The sequence below is a fragment of the Amblyomma americanum genome, chromosome 9 (assembly GCF_052857255.1).
Source record: "Amblyomma americanum isolate KBUSLIRL-KWMA chromosome 9, ASM5285725v1, whole genome shotgun sequence".
Lineage (NCBI taxonomy): Eukaryota > Metazoa > Arthropoda > Arachnida > Ixodida > Ixodidae > Amblyomma > Amblyomma americanum.
In genome coordinates, this window is record NC_135505.1 from 68,637,286 (window position 1) to 68,656,052 (window position 18,767).

An 18,767-nucleotide genomic window follows, 5' to 3' on the forward strand; every position below is an offset into this window, starting at 1 on the left:
CAGTTCCGTCAACCTTGTCTATGACGATGTAAACATAGAAATTGTAGATAGTTTTAAAATACTTGGAGTTATTTTCACACAGAATATGCTTTGGGACATGCACATAGAATCGATATTGGGCAAATTATCTCGTGCAGATGGCATGATGTTGCGGCTGAGACCACTATTACTTTAAAGAATCAAGGTTCTTGTTTATAACACCCTATTTTTCTCTAAACTTTATTACTATCTGCTCGTGTAGGGTACCACATCACGCACGAATCTAGAAAAGATACATATACTTCAGAAAAAGTTTTTGCGAGTACTATTTAACATGCCTTACAATGACCACACATCATACTTATTTCCGAAAGCAAATATAATACCCGTGTTTAACCTTTATCATTACAAGTTAAGTCAAGCTTTCAAACAGAAGGTAAAAGAGAATTTACAGTTCCTTCATGAGTTGTCTAATCTCACCAGGAACACACATTCTTACATCACAAGTTGTACGGAACAGTGGAAGGTAGTCACTCCGCGTGCCAATTATTCTACACAAAAGATTTCATACATACTACCAACAATTTTAAATTTGTTTCTGAAATCAAGTCTTGATATTTGTATAACTGATGTACGAGTTTTACGTCAACACTTTGTCACTCAATCTTTCTTAAATAATTGAAGAGCGTTTTTCAGGTAATTTGTGTCTTTGCGTTTATTTTTGGTGCAAAGTTCACATGTGGTAAATTGCTATGTATATCTCCTGCTCAATCGCTGTTTACCTTGTAAAGGAGGCTGCGGGCTCTAGTCAAGTCGTTTGCCTCTAAAGCGACTTTTACTCGCAGTCTCCTCCGTCACTGATGGAAATAAAGAAGTTATTAAATTGTTCCCATGCGCACAAAACACGCATAACCATCCAAAAACTGTGCTACCAAACAAGGCCAAGAAAGTCTGAATGAATTTCGAACTTGCCGACGCAGTTATTACCACATGCGGTAAGAATGTTTTTACATTCGCCAACGAATAAGCGCGGCGGTATAATAAAGAAGTGAGCATACAAGGCCAAGAAAGTCTGAATGAATTTCGAACTTGCCGACGCAGTTATTACCACATGCGGTAAGAATGTTTTTACATTCGCCAACGAATAAGCGCGGCGGTATAATAAAGAAGTGAGCATTTAGCTTGTATTAAAAATCGGCTGCTTTAGTGAATTTCAAAGCAATACTGTTCGTATTGAATAGAATGGAAAAAAGGAACTCGGCGAAGATGCGCTCTATTTTAAAGACTTGTTTACGTGAACCGCGTCAGCCGGATGGTAAATAGAGGAACCATAGTTTCTGTGCCCAGAGCGTGTTACCGAGCGCGCTTTGCCCTCCGGCAGCGCTCAGAATAGCTTCGCACGAATTCCCTGTTGCTTTCGCCAAGCAAACGCGAACCGGAAACGCCGTTCACAAATTGATAAAGATTCTTTTTCTCAGTAAACATGGAGCGACGAACATATACCCCAGGGAAGCCAACGTCGCGTTATGTTTTGGGACGTTTACACCCGAGAATTCAAGGCGACTTTCAAAGACACAAGATGATATTTTGGATCGCTTTTGATGCATAATGAAATGAGATGGCTCCAACTCGTGCGTCGCATAAAGCATCCAAGTGTGACGTATGAACGGGAAATTCGAATTTTCTTCTTCACAGGACACTCGACTGATTTTTTCTTTACTACATATATCTATTCACGATGCCGATTCAGAACATTTAGGAAGAGGCCTCGCTTAGATGTCGGCGGCATTCAATTTATCTACATATCCTTGCATTCTGAAATTAAAATTTCAAAAATAAATAACTAACGTTATCAAACCGATCGCCTCTTAATTGCGCATCATCACGTACATAACGCCCATGTTGCGAAGAATCTACATGAGCAGACGAGAGGACGAATCTTTCGCGCATTTTGAGAGATAGCTCAGTTTAAAACGTCGAAAAAGAAAACGGTATGTTTTCTGACTTCAAGTTAGAATCGGTCAAGCTCGAGCCAGACTGAACCGCAAATGAAAGCACTAAAATTGGCAGCCTTCTAACCTTTACGACGAGGCCTTCTATGTCGACATCGTATTTGAGGGTGAAGTGCAGCTTTCCGCACGTTGTGGCCGACGCGGTGAGATCAGTGGAGTCCCGGCCAGACTCGCCGGATGTGACCCCTTCCTGGTCGTACAGTTCGGGTTGTATGGCGCCCACAGTTCCGTGACTTTCACGCTGTTGCATGTTGCATACTGCAAAGAAAGAGCTTCGTTTTTTGGAGGGCTAAGTTTGAGAACACGAAAAAACAACATATGCAACTGATATCTCCAATTATTTCACGCATAACACTCCGGCGGATTCAGCCTCATAGCTTTCTGCATAAGTAAACGTTTGCTGCCCGAGTCTTCCCTTTGCGTAGGCCAAAGTGTCATTCTGCTCTGATTAAAGACTGTTCCGCCTCATTCCAGTCTCCTCGATTTCTTTCGAGCTGGAACCAAAGCTATAAAAACAAAAACCAATAGATTACCCGCTATATGACATAGGCTAATAAGGCGCACTTATGCAGCGGTCAGAAATCTCTTAGTATTTCCATACTTTAAGAGGACCACAGACACCTAATTTAGTTGCGTGTTTTCTTGCTTCAAATGATGTGTTATACAATACATTGATCACCGCATGGTATTCGCCTAACGCCTCTCAATGATTTCAAATTGAATTTCTTCTCCTATGCTGTTTGAATGTGGGTTTCATCAACCGAACGGTGGCGTTGACGTGAAGTCTACACTTGAGTCACATAACGCGCGAAAAACCTCGAATGTATGCGCTAACACGTATTTTTATAACACTGGAATACTTAAACCAGCCTGCTTCAAGAGCTGGTCTGACAACAAACTACTCAGAAGAAGATATATTGTCTTTTTTTTTTCGTGGCTCAGGTGACTTAAGTGTGAACTACACTTCACAGCCAGCGTTAGGTTGATCAAACCGAAACAAAATAGAAATTAAAAGTTTTATCACTGGTAGGTCAATACAACGCGGTGGTCCATGTATTTTAATGTCTAACGCGTCAATTGGAAGAACAAAACACGCAAGCAAAAATTTGGCGTTTATACTCCTTCAATAATAAGTTCAAGGTATTGTTATTTTCTTTCCCTTGTTTACTGCTGCTGGGCTATATTCTTTAAATCAAACTTTGTTGTACACATGCTTAACTGCTAAAGTATGCTCGACACGCTGCTGAGCTTGGCGTGGTATGTATTACTTTCCAGATAACAACTTCTCAGCTGTTAAGCCGAGTGAACTTGCCGTCATAATAGAAAGTGCACCTCCCCTTTGACTTCACCTGAACTTCAAGAGCCGTTCGAGATACTTGCAAAAATATTGCGCACAACGCCGCAGAAAAATACGATGATTTACAGCCATCTGAATTTACCTCAGAGCAAAGTGGATTGAATTAGCAACCGGAGAAATTAGGTTGCCTTCGTAGTCTTACTAACGCCAGCCGTTGCAGTAGGTGGGTCCGGAAGTCTTGGAAATTTATTTTATGCATGTTAAATCTACCAGATTCTTTTATCTTTTTATCTTTAACTCCCATTTATTCAAGCGTAAGGCGGCACATTAAACTAGAGTATCCTCTCTACCCCGGTCAATTTAAAGCCATTAATAGAACGACGGCGATCTTTATATGCAACCGCAGCTGGCTTTTACGGTGTTATTCGAGTAAAAAAACTAACTGCGCATGTCACTAATGGCCTCTAGAGAGATTGCCTTATAACGGCATCAAGCGGAGATGAGTTAACGTTCACCTCTCAGTTGATAATATTCGAGCCCATAAAGTGGGAGCGGCGCTGTCACCTAGCAAATTCTACCGTCTCAGTTTGCTAAACCATGCTTGGCGCCCACGACCTTCGGCGGACGCAACAGCGCGCAACAATAGATAAGCCTCTTAGTTGTGCCTCCCCGCAACAAACCAAAAGAGGCGGTCAAAGGAGAAAAGAGAAGCTCACCTTCGAAGGGCACCGTTGTGGAGAGGTCCAGCCGATGCGACAGCTGCCTCTGAAACGTGAGGTGTCGGGTGGGCACCGCTGGAAGAGTGATCTGCCGCAGAGGAGCCACCTTTTTGCCGACACCATCAGGCACCGCCTCCGACACTACATCCTTCATCTCGGGAAGGCTGTGGCTGATCTTGATGGATGGTACGTTCGAAGAGCTCGGGGACCTGCGAAGAAAAGACCGGGGCAAAGCTGCTGTGGTCGCGTGAAAAAGTGCCATTAGGTATCTTCGACATCGGCCCTCGTCCGGTCACTTTCAGTGTTTCTACACCTTAACATTTTTTTGTGATGAAACAAAGGTGAAGCGTTGAAGACATCTTTTATTGAGCGGAAAATGGCAGCGAAAGGAGGAGCTCATTAAGACACGCACATAAATTATTACTCACGCCCACTGGAACCAAAGAAAGCTGAAATATTTTTGTTACTTTGCACAGTTGATCAAGGTGGAATTAAACGTGTGATCTTTTTTCGCACTGAAGCGCAATTAATTTAAAAGCAGAAGAAGCGAACACATGTCACGAATGGAATTCCAACGCACGACCTTTGCATTTCATGTACTGTGCTCTATCAACTGAGCTATGACGGCTGCTTTCGAGCCTTATATTTTCGAGTGTACGCGGGTTGCCCGAAGCCTTACCTTTATGAGTGCTCACCAGCACCACCGACACTCACAGCGGCGGGAAAGGGAACGTCGTGGCATACACCAAATGCAACGCGCACTGTGTCACAGCGGTGAGGCTGGCAGCTATGGGAGAACCATCTTATTCACATATGCTATCAATACTCTCACAGACAGGGGTCTCTCGAAGGCATCGAGCAGGCAAAACAGGAAATTGAGGGGACGGTAATGATATACATATCAGGGAAGCCAATGGTCATAGAAATCTAAAACAACACGGTTTTTAATTGTTTTAATTTCTTCATACACATCACTCACTGAGAAGGATCAGAAGCTTCGGTGGCCTGATATTGGAACGTTCGATTCTCCCAACAAAGCGAAGGCTGTAATAGAAAGCAATAAAATGATCTCACACAGTGCCATTCGTTTCAAGTGACAGCGAATTTGAATTCCTGATTGTGCCGCGCCGATTAAAAAAAAAGCTATTTTTGCTCTGCTTTTATTTTTTTGCATTTCTGTTATGAAAAAGAGTTGTTGGTTACCTTTCTGCACAAAAAAAAACTGCTGTTTTTGCCGTGTTATATTTGCAAGTATGAGTATTTTGTTTCGTCTATCGAGTGGTTTCTTTGTGCCTGCAATCGCTTCTTGTCTTTTTTTTACCAATCGTGCCCGCATTTTTCTTAATATTTAGCAATAAGCCCTGCGTTCCTCCTCTGGTAGGTGTAATGTGTTTCAGATATCCTTGCTACAGCAGTCTGTGCAATGTGAAAGGATTCGTATTCCTTTGTGTCTTATTTCAGCACATCATGGGGCGGCTAGGCTCCGGCAAAAACACAAATTCTACCCAACCTCAGATTTACGCAGGAAATCCATGAACTTCACGTTTCTAGAGCAACTAAACAAAGAAAGCGACATCGGCCACCTAAAAAGTGGGCACGTTGAAAGCTGGACGTAATCCGACCGCGTCGGCCGCGTTTCGATGGAGGAGAAACGCAAAAGGCGCCCGTGTGCTGTGCGACATCAGTGCACATTAGAGATGAAAAATGAAAATTGATTCTTAGGGAAGGAAATGGCGCAGTATCTGTCTCACATATCGGCGGACACCTGAACTCCAGGTGGTCGAAATTATTCCGGAGTCCTACACTACAACACCTCTTTCTCCCTTTATTATTTCACTCCCTCCTTCCTTCCTTCTCCTACGGAGGAGTTCGGATGTCCGTGGAGATGTGAGACAATTACTGCGCCATTTGGCTTCCTCAAAAACCAATTTTTAATTTATCAAACCGAGAAACGGGAACTTGAAGCAGCCGTTGAGAATGCTGACCCATTTGCTGAAGCAATATAAACGCGCTCCGGAATGAGAGGATGGCGTTGCTTAAAGAACGCGAGCTTACATTATTAGTTTGTACGATTAATTTCTCATCACCTTCTTTATATTCTTTGCAATTACTGACAGTCACGTTGTAAAATACGGAGCGTATAACGAGTTATTAAATGTTACAGGAGCACTCACGCTTTTCATTTTTAGTAAATATGGCAGTCCGTTCTATTTTTCTTGAAACTTTGTTAATGCAAAAAGACAATGTGTCCTGTTTGCGCAGAAAAATCGTACATGAAAAGTATTTGGCCAGCCAAACTAGTAAGCTGAAAACTAAATTTGACTGAGAACTTCTTGAAGCAACAACTGTGCAACTGCACTTTTCGAAAGCACCTTTGCAGTGTGTATGCATCACTGCACTCTAGACACTTAGAAACGGTTTAAAATTGCATTTTTTCCGCACACTGCATTGCAGGCCTGCAGGTTAATCTCGCCGCTAAAATCTGGCATACACTTCTGGTGTCTTCCCTGGAGAAGGTGTAGCAGTGTCCCGCCTGCCTCATTGTACTTTCAAACATTTCGTACCTCGGTGCGATCTTGACGTGGACGGGACTGTCGTTCAGCACTTTCGGCTTGAACTGCAGGTTGTCGTAGAGGCGCCTGTACGTGAAGTACGTCACCACGAGGACAACGGCGAAGACAAATATGGCCGCCAGCAGGAGCAGGAGCAAAGACATGTCCCCCCTTTCTGCACCAAGACAAGGAGAGACAAAATTAAAATCGCATTTACTTCAATTTCAAGTAAACTGTTTGCTAAATTTATGCAAAAAGATTGATAGTTGTAGTAATGGTTTATTTTTACTGAGCAATAACACAGTTACCAAATTGAGCCGCAACTATTGTGCTTGGTCTACATATCGTAGTGGTATAAAGTGCATGCGCATAAAAAGGCAGTTTACAGACTGATGCCAGGGGCCGCGAATGCAGGAACATTAAAAGTAGACACAGAAAAGTGAAAAACAAAAACTTCTTTCGCAGCAATCTTAATCTACCTTCATCAGAACAAAAATAGAACTCGAAGTGCGGAGCTTATGAGCAAGGAATTAGATTTCTCTTAAATTGATGGTTCCATTTCTTGCAGGTGCTTGAAAGAGCTTATCCCGGAGATTTAAAAACAGACTACGGCTCTGCTCGTAAATATTGCGGGGGCTTTTCAAACATTTACAATGCTAAATAGAACAAAGGTTTATTGAGAAAAACAGAATGCAGTGACTATTGCAATTCTTCATTCTGCAGTTTAGTATTATCCTGGACTACCTCTTGGAAAGCAATGTGAAGCAATTGCGCACATGGAAGTACTTCCTTCTGTCGGTGTAGTTATTTCTTTGTTATTTATGATTTATCCAGCATTACAGAAAGAAAACCAGAAAATATTTTGCAGGTTCCAGAAATGAGAATGGAGGCGAAAATAGGATGCAAACGCAAAATATGAAAGTGAATTTCAAGCATGCACATTCTTCTACTGACGACTGATAACGTTCGTTGCATTATAGTATTTAACTAAACGAAACGCTACAGCACCGTACTAAAAGCTTTCGTCGCCGTATGCAGGCCGTTAAAGAATAAAAACTACAGATAGGATGCGAGATAAGCGGATTAATCAAGCTAAACTGAAGAAATTGCAGTGGCAAGCATATTGTTGTTTACAAACAGGAAGCCCCTCCACCGAACGTACGTCACGCACGGCATATTTATTCCGTCTAAATGGGATGGCAATTGAAAGGGAATAACAAGCTCTCCTCGATCGCAGTCTGGTTATTTTTATATACAAAGCTTGCAAGGTCCCGCACCCTCGCTTATCTGGCAAAAATTTTGTGGAAGGTGCAGGCTGATATGACGCCTGCCAAAGTGTCAGCTGAGAGCTTTGTTGCCTTGAATTTAAGTTTCTGAAGTATAATAATATATTAAATTTGCCGGAATGTCAGTGCTGACAACAACAAATCGAAGCAGCAATAAAGCACACGCATAATCTGAGCGTTGTACTGAAAACAAAAGCCTTGGACTGCTATGAATTTTCTTGAATTTTTCAAGGCCTTCGAAATGCCTCGTCATCGATGCGTTTCTCATGCGAAAAGGTGAGAGCTTTATGAGTTCAGTTTGACACGCTGAACACGCCTATTAATGGCAGCGTAGTTCGCGAATGAACCTGAGCCACTTCGAAAACAAAAGCACAGCGCGTTATTTTCTACTACTGTGCTCTTTATTTTAGGTGGTGAGAGAGTCGCGCCCACTCTTTTTGTAGAAGTCATTTCAACTAATGCTATTTACACAATAGGCTGCGTTATGAACTCTTCGCACCATATGTGAAGCAGTTTCTTGTTTGTTTTACAGAGAAAGTTTATCATTGAAGTCGAAAAACATATGATGGCGATGACGATCATTTAAGTATTACAAGACTTGAATGCCGAGTTTTAAACACACCCATTTGGTGATAACTGTTCGATCCCCTCCGTTTCTTTCGTATCAAGCAAACTCTACGCATGGTTTCTTTGTTCCTGGTTCCTTTGTCCTGCATTCTATGACGAAACGAACTCGCTTTACTACGGCTTCATGGCACGAAGAAAGTTCGGCCCGCGTTTTTTTACGCTAGGATTTATTCGTCGCCATCAATATAGATTTTCGCTTAACTATGCACAGTGACCTTAGTACTGCGCTACTAAAGTCAAATGTGAAGGGAAAAAAGAAGGCCACTGTCGCATCCTTGTTATTAGTTAGAGGGAGACGTGAATGTCCTCTTTCTCTAAGGTCAAAATGACGCGACGATTGCAGAAATCGAGATATAGCGGAGGAAAAACAACGTGTGTCGCCTTGAAAGCCGAGGCCATTTTTACTTTTTAACGACGCCTTTTCTGCAAAGGCTGGGGAAACAATAAAAGCGAAGGCTCGCAGAAGGACTCTCAGTAAGTGTCTCCACGGAAGCGCTATTTTCTGTTCGTGCACAAATATCATGCTGGGAAATAAACATAAATATACTAGTAAAGCCGCAGGCTCCTCTTTGTAAGGCGGCCTCTTGTACTCTGGGAAAGGAATTTCATGTATAACTTTTTTCTTCGACGTTTTAAGAGAAACGACCTTCACTGTTTCTTCCTGAAAGCAGGCATAAAGCAGTCTGTCCTTCCTCGCGAATAACGCACTGTAAGTTTTCTCTGTACGCTGCACGCTTTTGTGAAAAAAAGGTGACAAAGAAAAAGAAGCCATATTCTGAAGGCATACAAAAGCAACTATATACTTTTAAAGGCGCTTTAGAACGGCTTCTTTTCCTTGACTCCAATGGCCTGAGTTGTGTGTGCTAGGACTCTTCAGAGAACGGTAGCGTTGGGCAATACAGCGTTTCAGGAAGGAAAGCAATGCGATGGAGTACGAGAGCTGGCATAGGCTTCACGGTGTCAAACACCGCTTCGTTTTTTGTCCAAATTCTTATTTCGTCTGTAACCTGCGGCATTAAAAACAAGATACAACTGTTCCTTCGCCAAGTTTTGCAGCTTGTTTTTGCTTGCATCCTGGAGTTAGTGGCTATTGTAAAGGCCCATAAACACTTTTATATATGGCTTCCAGCTGCTCATTCCTAACTGTAAGTGTGCATTCGGCTTCTTGCGCACTGCTTTGGACATTTTTATGAGCAGCAGCATGCTTGATATTGAAATATGTTTCGATTAAATGTGTTTTTTTTTGTTCTTGAATAGAATCATGTAAATTAGAAGGAAATTTTTGAGAAAACAGGGCCTCACCACAAGACGCAAAAAGTTTGGAGGTAGACCTTCGGCACTGCAATAATCATCTATACTTTTAATGTAAAACACAAAGAAGAAAACTTGGTTAGGACTCTTAAAAGAAAATTAAATGCTCTAAACCTTAATGAAAGCGGTGTAGTAACAATTCGCTTGAAATGTTAGCGGACATTTTTGACAAATCTTTCTGGCGCTCATCGGCCTAGCCAAAGATTAATTGCACTGTAGTAATTGGATATGACGAAAACAGTTTTCCGCTCTTGTAAGCAAAATAAACTCCCGTAGCATATGCCGCCATGTGTAGTGTGGGCGCTTCATGCAGAAGACTTACGGCTTGATATAGTTGAAATTGCAGAGCTAAGAGTTGAAGGGCTTACAAAAAGAAGTTTCGCAATATTTCTGAGAAGGAATTGCTGAGAAGCGCTTGAATTCATCATTTTTGAGGGGCAGGAATTTCATTTGCATTAATTTTTTTGATGAAGTGAAAAACGCACTATTAAAATGTTTGAAACAGCGCACACAGGAGAACATCACGGCGCTGGTACCAATTCAGAGGGAGAATACTTGTTTTCAGCTCAGCACTAACTATTCCAAATGTGAAACATTTCCTTCTTGGCATTCCGCGATTTATGAAGTTCTCTAATAAACTCGCGCAGACAGTAGCGACATTGCTCCCTTTAAGTAATATTGATAAATTCAGTGCTTATAATGATAGCAGTGCGAGATTTCAGGCGTTGAAAACAATGTGCAAGTATCTATTTATTCCTTAACTTGCTCTTTAGGAGACAGAAGACTGATTATTTATATATCAGGATGCCAAATTCCTCCACACAAAACTGTTCGGTCGTTGGGAGCAAGGTTTTTCGCAAGAAACATGGTTGTTCCCTGCTAGCAAAAAAAAAACAAAAAGTGTAGCTTTAAAGGTGAAACGACCTCACCACTGAGTTCTGACTTCAGCCCATTCCCAAGTAATAACACCAGACTGGAGTACTGACGTCAATGGTCTCTGCTACGCACACGCTGCTGGCTATTTTGGGAAACGACCATTTTTAATCATTTAGGACGCAGAGCTGGGCATAAAGTAAATTCCTAGCTCCGAGACCTCATTTTTTGCGATAATATTTCGCAGCGCATTTCAGGAGGGCTTGGAACAGAGTATTACGCTTAGTGTATCGCGGCATTACAGAGCACCACGTAAATATTCACCGCCATTTAATATGGAGAGTGACTAGGGGACAGGATGTGCGGCGCTAGAAACAGACACCGTTGCATTACACCTTGATGACACAAATGCATACAGAAGGAAATGTTTTGCACACTTTGGTTGCCTGTGCTGAGCAAGGTTTTCAAAATAATTAAAGTGCATAATACCGGTATTTTCCGCGCGACGAGGACACACAAGAAAGAGAACAAAACGGGCACTTACTACCACTGTTTAATCTGGTGAAAAATGTCAACATATATAGCTCTCCCTGCAGAAGGGCACGCCTACAAGGCAAGAAGAAAACCAGCACTTATCTTATCGGAGGAGGTGTAAAAGAAATGTCTACTCAGCATCATAAAGAAAAACTAAAGTGTAACTGACACAGCTCGAACCCACTTTTTTCATTATGATGGGTATATGCCTTGCGCGTTCACGATGTAGTTGTGTCAGGTACCTTGTGACACGCCTATATATTAATGCACATTCGTTTGCAGGAGGAAGAACTGCGACAACCAATGAAAAAACAAGTTATTTTTAGCACGTTTTTTTCTTAGCACTATTCCGAGCTCCAGCGAGTTCGTCGCGACCGCACTAGCCGGCTCCGTGGCAAACAATACAAAGCACTACTTTAAGGTCGCTGTTCGACTGCGTCCTTTAGCTTCAATGCCCGATGGTTTCAGTGCACTGGCACACGGTCTCACCCTCCCGTGTTACTTCGAAACATGAAAAAACCTGTAAGAACAATGCTCCAGTTCACCGATTATTAAGTTCTCTCGCCCTGGATGAAAACTTCATGGCGAAGATTTAGTATTGTAGGTTCTTCTTCTACATAGAGAACAGCATGTTCAAAAGCGAACAATCACAACACCAATTTCTGATAAAAACTACGATGCAGTGATGCATCTTTGATATTTATTCTGACGTTTCAAAGTTTTAGCACAGTTTGCATTGTTGGACACGAGTGCAAAAGGGATGTGAGGGATGAAGAAAATTATCGCTTACGAATTTCAGGATTGATATTTCACACAGTAATTGCACATAGCGTTTTGGGAGAAGAGCGGCCGAATACAAGACAAAAAAGAAAATAACTCTGCACTCTTCGAGAACGAGTATAGGCAATCTCGTGAGCAGGCAATGGCTAGTTCTTGCGAAAGAACACAGCGAAAATTGGTGCTGCCCCGATGCGGAGAGTTACCGGCGTGAGAATGACAGGCAGCCACTTGTGTGCAGTCTTTATTTTCTCTCTTTCTTCGAAAGGAAATGGAGTCTTGATGAGTGGGCATTACTATTTATAGCCCATGAGATAGCTGTTTGATGGCAATCGGTTATTGCGAGCAACGCTACAGAACGACTGCGTCGCCTTGTAAACATAAGTATGCAAAGAAAATATGAAAAGAGAGATACACACAAAGTTCGGAAACGCGAAACCGTTCAAACGCTTTGCCGCATACTGCGAATTGGGAAAGCAAAATATCAGATATTTCTTCTTCACTCGCATAAAATTAGACTTCGAGTAAGATTGTTTCCTATTGTTGCTAAGCTATCGTCGTTTACTATGCATGCTCCTACACACAGCGCCTTTTTCTTAAATTACCCAAAGGCGATACCGGCAGAATTGACTGCTGACATAGCCTACGACCATTCAAGTTAACTGTGTGTAATACTCTCGCGTATAATCAACAACCTTCAGGATCTTCATTGGTTTCTCCAAATTTGTTGATCTTTCATGTAAAAGGGGCATTCTGCTCAAGGAAGGCAGTTGATAGCTCTCTGATTATTCGTGTCCATGCAGTTTCTGTTTTTCCCTCTTGCTTTTTCCGTAACAAGCGTACCGCACTACTTAAGTTTGTAATGCAGATAGCTGCTCGACTTGACGCTTCTATTCTTTGTATATTTATTCACAAATAGCAACCTGATGCCGTACCTGCTCATGCAAAATAGGTTGGTGTACACTCTCAACACGTACACTGCTGTATGGGAGAAAAAAGGAAGTAGGCACTCCCGTTTACAAAAGGGAGTGGGCTAGAGAACAGATTACTTCCTTTTTACTCCCTTTTGTTTATAGTGTGTAGGTGTTCCGCGTTTGTTTCGTCCAACCTCAGCCGTGAGTTCAGCACGGCGCGTCTTCCAACCGTCTACTACCTCTCTCTTTCTTTTGCTTAGCATCGCGTTAATTCAAACATGCATTCGTCAACTTTCTACGCCCCCCTCAGTGCAATGAATGCCAGGAAAGCATGTTGCAGACGACTATAATTGCGTATATTTTTTTCTTGAAGCCCTACGCCCCGGCTCATATGTTCTTTGATTTCACAGGCCACTGAAACCTACTTTCGTGCTCAATCCACTCTAAGTACCTGCCACTGTTTCCAGCCCAGAACGCCCTTACTCAGGTTTTCTTTCAGGCAGCATAAGAACAAAGTTATTCTATACATTACTACAAGGGCAAATGCCAAAGTTTTTCTCGTAGAGAAAGACACTGTCAGAGCTATATCTGTGAACAAAAGCGCACTTGTCTGAGCTTGCCGGTTCATTTCACGGGAAAAGGTACAGCACAAAATAGACACGACTAAAGGAGCGCTGTACCTTGTATTTCGCACTGTACCTTTTCCTGTGAGCTGTCAACAGCTGGATGAGGGGACTGGTGAGCCGTACAGTAAGAGCAGGAAGCACAAGTTGGAGAAGAAAATGTTGAAATGAATTCTGAAGCTTTGCACACTATGGTTTAGGCGGCATTTTATCTAGGAAACGCACGCAATTCTCCTTTTGGATAAACACTTCGTCGCTGTTGTAGTGAACGGTAATCTCGTTTTCGAGAACTTCCACACGGAAAGGCACGGAGCGAAAATCGAGTGCTATAATAGGAATCTCACACTTTGGCATCCCGTTGCAGAGTGTGCGAGAGCGCCTGCACGGATAAAGAACGTGCCAGCCAGAATAATGAGAAGAAAAGCCCACTGCTGACGTCACTGAGAAACAGTGATACAGCCTCGGTACACGAATCTAGGCATGCAGGAGTCGATCTTGTTAGTCGGCTCGCGAGAAAAAACGCGTTTTTCGAGACAGGTCTTTCGGAGGATTAAGGAGCGCGAAACGATCGTCACCTATTGCTCGCTCGAATGGCAAAGCAGGTAGTTTTGTTCCTGGGGCCTTTTCTTGCGCTCAGCTGTGACGTCACACCCAAAGAAACAACGCTTCGGAAAGTAATAGGAATGTTTTTGAATAACCAGCACATTTTTACAGGTGAATTTAGTAACGTGAATGCCACGTGTAATCGCTAAGCGCACGACTAAAAGTATACTTGAAGTTTCAAGAAGATGAACACTGAAATAAGAGTGCATCTTTTACTCAAGTTGGGAATAAATCGCTGCACTCATAGGAAATTCCTGGCAAGTATAGAAATCATGTCCCCAAACACTCCATATCGAAGTTCTGAATGTTACGCTGCTTTGATTACCTGTCATAGGGCAGGTATTAACTCTGCGAGAACATGCCGTTGTCCAAGCTAATTTTTGCAGCTTTTGAAATTTCAAAATGAATGAATGATATCAATGCTTGTTCGAGGGCTCTTCTCGCCGGTAGCATCAATAAACGTTCATTACACGAACGCGTAAACAATTTCTCATAAGTGCAAAACAGGAGCGCCCATGGCCGCAAAGGTATCATTTCCGTGTGGAGCAAAAGGAGCGACGCTGATAACATGTGGAACAGAGGACCGTGATGGTAGCACGGGCAAAACTTGGTATCGCGCCAACACAAAAAAGACTAATTGGAGTGTTAGGCGCTGCCGGCGACAGGACACGACTGGTCGAATGCGCTAAATTCTCTGCAGAGAGTGCAGTGCTCTTCACAAAAATTTCACGCACACGTTCTTGAAAGAGATAATACTAGAAAAGTATCGCTGAGTTTGCAAAGTTTTCACGACCACAGTGCAACTCACGAGACTCAGTAATGGAGTACAGAGCATCAGAGCGCTGTGTTATCGCTAACTGTTTCTCGTGAATGGCGATGTGGTTATAAAACGCAGCAAAACACACCAAAGCAGTCACGCAAGGGCGAGATTTTCGTGTTTTTTTTTCACAATACCGAGCTTAACAACTGCACCCTGATGTTGTCTCCTGAGCTTTCTCCCTCCATGGACGGCGAATAAGGCTTAGCGTAGTGGGTTTTATGACTCTTTGGGAACAGAGGTTGGAAATACGCGAACCACTCTTCTACCCGCGAATCGTGCGTGCCCTTTCGGGCGTGAAACATATTAGCATTTACATGTTTGCTTGGTGATTTTCCTGCTTGGTATCGTAAATAACTGGCAGCTGCTCCCATCGAGCGTAGTAACCACGTCCCCTTCCTTGGCGTAGCTCATCCCGACCGAGAAACATCAGCTCTGGTTTCTACTACTTCTGAGCTATAAAAACTCGAGTCCCTCCACGCACGGTGCTTTGAATTTACAACTCAAAGGAAACAAAATTCTCCTGACCTTTCGTTTCTTTGTCATGATACCCAAGACATTGTTAAACATGGCAACCGTGTGGAATTACCCAGCGTTCAATAAATAGGTAGTGCTGAACTTTCATTCCCGTATAGTTACCGTTTCCCTTTCAACCGGTTAACTGTTCCTATGATGTTACAAAACAGCGTTCTACAAGCTACATATTCATTTGTTGTCAATTCGGCTTTTAAGCAAGGCCGTTCAGTCGTAGTTAGTAATGCAAACGAAGGAACAGAGATTATATTTCAAATAGTCTATGCTTAATGTGACATATAATCGAATGTGCCATAATATCCACCGTTCGACTGCGGAGACATAAGATAAAAGTGCATTCGCGAAGATAGCCAATTATAAAGATTTCACTAGGCGTAAATAATGCTCTTCTCAGTTGTCCGTTGGTGCTGCCATTCGGCATGTGCTGTTCTTGTTGGATCAGCCTAAAATCTGCGAAAGTGTAAAACGCAACAGGCGAGGGCTGCACCTCTTTTTAAACACGCATAACTCATTATGGTCTCCGGCCTCTCGCTCCAAGGCTGCCGACCACTATGTAGAGGCCACATCGTGCGACTTGTGACATTAAATACACTTTTTTTTTTCCAGTCAGTTTCTCCCTTGTACGGTTGGGAGTTTGAAGGGGCTGAAAAAGGCCGCGAGCCAAACTGTTATTTTTATGCGGAAGGAAGTTTTAATATTCCGGACAAATTTTCTCACCGCAACCTCTCGATGTGTTGACCGGATTTTTTTTTCCGGTCACGTCGCTCTGTGGGTGTTAGTGGAAAACATCTCCCCAGCGAAACATCGACATTTTCTCTATGGGCTGTTCTCAACGCTATTTCGTTGTCCACCCGTCGCGGTGGCTCAGTGGTTAAAGCGCTCGGCTACTGATCCGGAGTTCCTGGGTTCGAACCCGACCGCGGCGGCTGCGTTTTCGTGGATGTAAAACGCTAAGGCGCCCGTGTGCTGTGCGATGTCAGTGTACGTTAAGGATAGCCAGGTGGTCGAAATTATTCCGGAGCCCTCCACTGTAGCACGTATTTCTTCCTTCTTTCACTCCTTTCTTTATCCCTTCCCTTACGGCGCCGTTGAGGTGTCCAACGGTATATGAGACAGATACTGCGCCATTTTCTTTCCCCAAAAACCAATTATTATTATTATTAATATTTTTGTTGTTGTTCAGGGTGGCACTGTTTATGAGAAAAAGTGATATGGAACAAAAAACTAGCCGGTGTTCGCGCTAATGCCTACTCTAGAAGAATTTTTTAATATATCAGGCGTAGGGCGTTTATTATTCGTAAAGAAATATTTACCGGCGTTTCGACAAATATGCGCGCCTTAACCTTCCTGAACAGGAGCTATACTTCTGCCAGCAAAAGAAACTGTGATGTCATTTTCTTTATTACGGCCAGTAAACACGAGGATGTGAGTTTTAATGTGTAGAAAAAAAACCCAAGCCATTCATACAATTTAGTCGAACGTTACGAGGAAGAAAAAATAAAGAGAATACGCCGTAAGTTATGAATGAAGAACGCGGTAAAACGTTAAATTACAGCTGTAATAGATATTCAGGTAACCTATGATTAAAGCAAGAAATACATTAATTTCTGCAATATTGTATGTCTGCATTTATTTAGCGTTGCTCCCATTGTACAACACAATAATTAAATACCGCAGGCCACTTCAGTTCTTTCTCGAATTCAGACGCCTCTTTCGGTAGCCCGGAAAAAGGATATCGCACCTGTTTTCGCAGTTCAACTGCAATTAACATTAAAGAGCGCTCTCTCTGCAGCACAATATAATTGTACAATTGGGTATCAATATTGTATTATGCCGCACGAAACAATTTTGCTATCATTCAGTTCTATTTTACATGCTTCCCGTCTTATAAAGGCGCTAATGAACTTTAAAGTAGGACTGCGAAACTCACACGCATTACTTTTTGACACTTCTCCACTAATTTACTAATGGTATTTTTTTCAATTCGGCTAGTCGTTCTTAATTGTTTCTTTTTCTGACGGGGTCTTGCTCTTGCTCATATTATCATTTGCCTTGGCTCGATCTGGCTTCGCATATATCGCCACATTTAGTATCACATTCTTTAGTCTACACATACCATTTCATATTATTTGTATTTTTCATACCAACCACACCTACGTGAGCAGATATTGTATGACATTGTTTGCAGTCTCTTCGGTGCTTCTGCTCATGTCGTTTCTTCTTTGCTGCGTGAGAAGTCAACGCGCTGTCTACCTATGATTAAAGCGTTGATAACGTACCAAGCGTTCGTCTGCCCCTTCTAACAAACCCGACTATAGGCCATTTGATAGTAAATTGCGCCCTAAGTGAAAGGCATTAGTTCCTCCATATAAGGTCTCCAAGCAGGGGGCCAAGATACCTTTTATGAAACTCTGCAAGCTCCTCCTGAATTGGCGACGGCGTTCACTTATAAACTGATTGCAAACTCAAAGCTAAACGCAGGTCGACTTTTCGCCTTAAGTTGTAAGTGAAGTAAAAAAATGGATTTTGATTAATTTCAGCCGGCGTAAAGCACGTTATGAGCTTCATCTCTTGTTCTGTTTAACTGTCGACCAAAGTGCACGAATTTGATTTGTGACTGTTTTTTCCTTATCCACGAAGTGCACCGCAAGACAAGTTAAGAGAAAGGGAAGAGAATGTAGTTCTAATGAATTTAGGTGGACATTATTTTGTTGTAAGATAGGCACACAGCATGAAGGTGTTGCTATCATCCATGGCCCAGTTTTTCTAGTCGCACTCACCGTTCCACGAAGAGGCCTGCATCTCTGAGGATTAGTTTTTGTGATTAAGCTCTGGCTAAGCACGACAGGTCACAGCCTACCTGTCGTTACCAATACCTTGAATTTGTGATGTAGAGATTGGCTACACGGATTGCCCGTCTGAAAACAGTTAACAAATAGCGTCTGTAGTGGTGGGGCCGGTGATTAGCGACGTGAGCGTCATAAAAGTCTTCAACGCTACGAAGCATTGATGAAACATTGATTATATTGACAATAAAAAAAAAGAAACATAAAGAATGTGTCGCAGCTCAGGCTAACGAAACATAGATCATATTGGGAGTAAAAGGAAAGAAATAAGAAATTGTTTCCCGGCCCACACGACTAAGTATAACGGGCTGGATTGAAAAAAAAATAGAAACAGACGGGAAGCGCATCATAGAATATCCATCGGAAGTTTTGTGCGGCCACAACCGAACGTAGTAAAGCGGTTGGAATTATAACTATAGCCTAAAGAAAATAACAGGGCACGGGGTGAGACCGGAAAAAAGAT

The 18,767-nt window shown here is 42.5% G+C and overlaps 1 protein-coding gene across 1 annotated transcript in view; it reads right to left on the reverse strand.

Annotated features, from left to right (window-relative positions):
- The window catches only part of LOC144105188 (synaptotagmin-10-like), a 102,039-nt gene that overhangs the window by 40,340 nt on the left and 42,932 nt on the right, over nt 1-18,767 (reverse strand). The window contains exons 2-4 of the mRNA XM_077638340.1: nt 6,572-6,734; nt 4,005-4,216; nt 2,059-2,249 (exon numbers count right to left, since the gene is read on the reverse strand). Coding sequence (XP_077494466.1) covers nt 2,059-2,249; nt 4,005-4,216; nt 6,572-6,723 — 555 coding nt within the window. The 5' untranslated portion in view covers nt 6,724-6,734. The remainder of the gene's footprint in view (nt 1-2,058; nt 2,250-4,004; nt 4,217-6,571; nt 6,735-18,767) is intronic.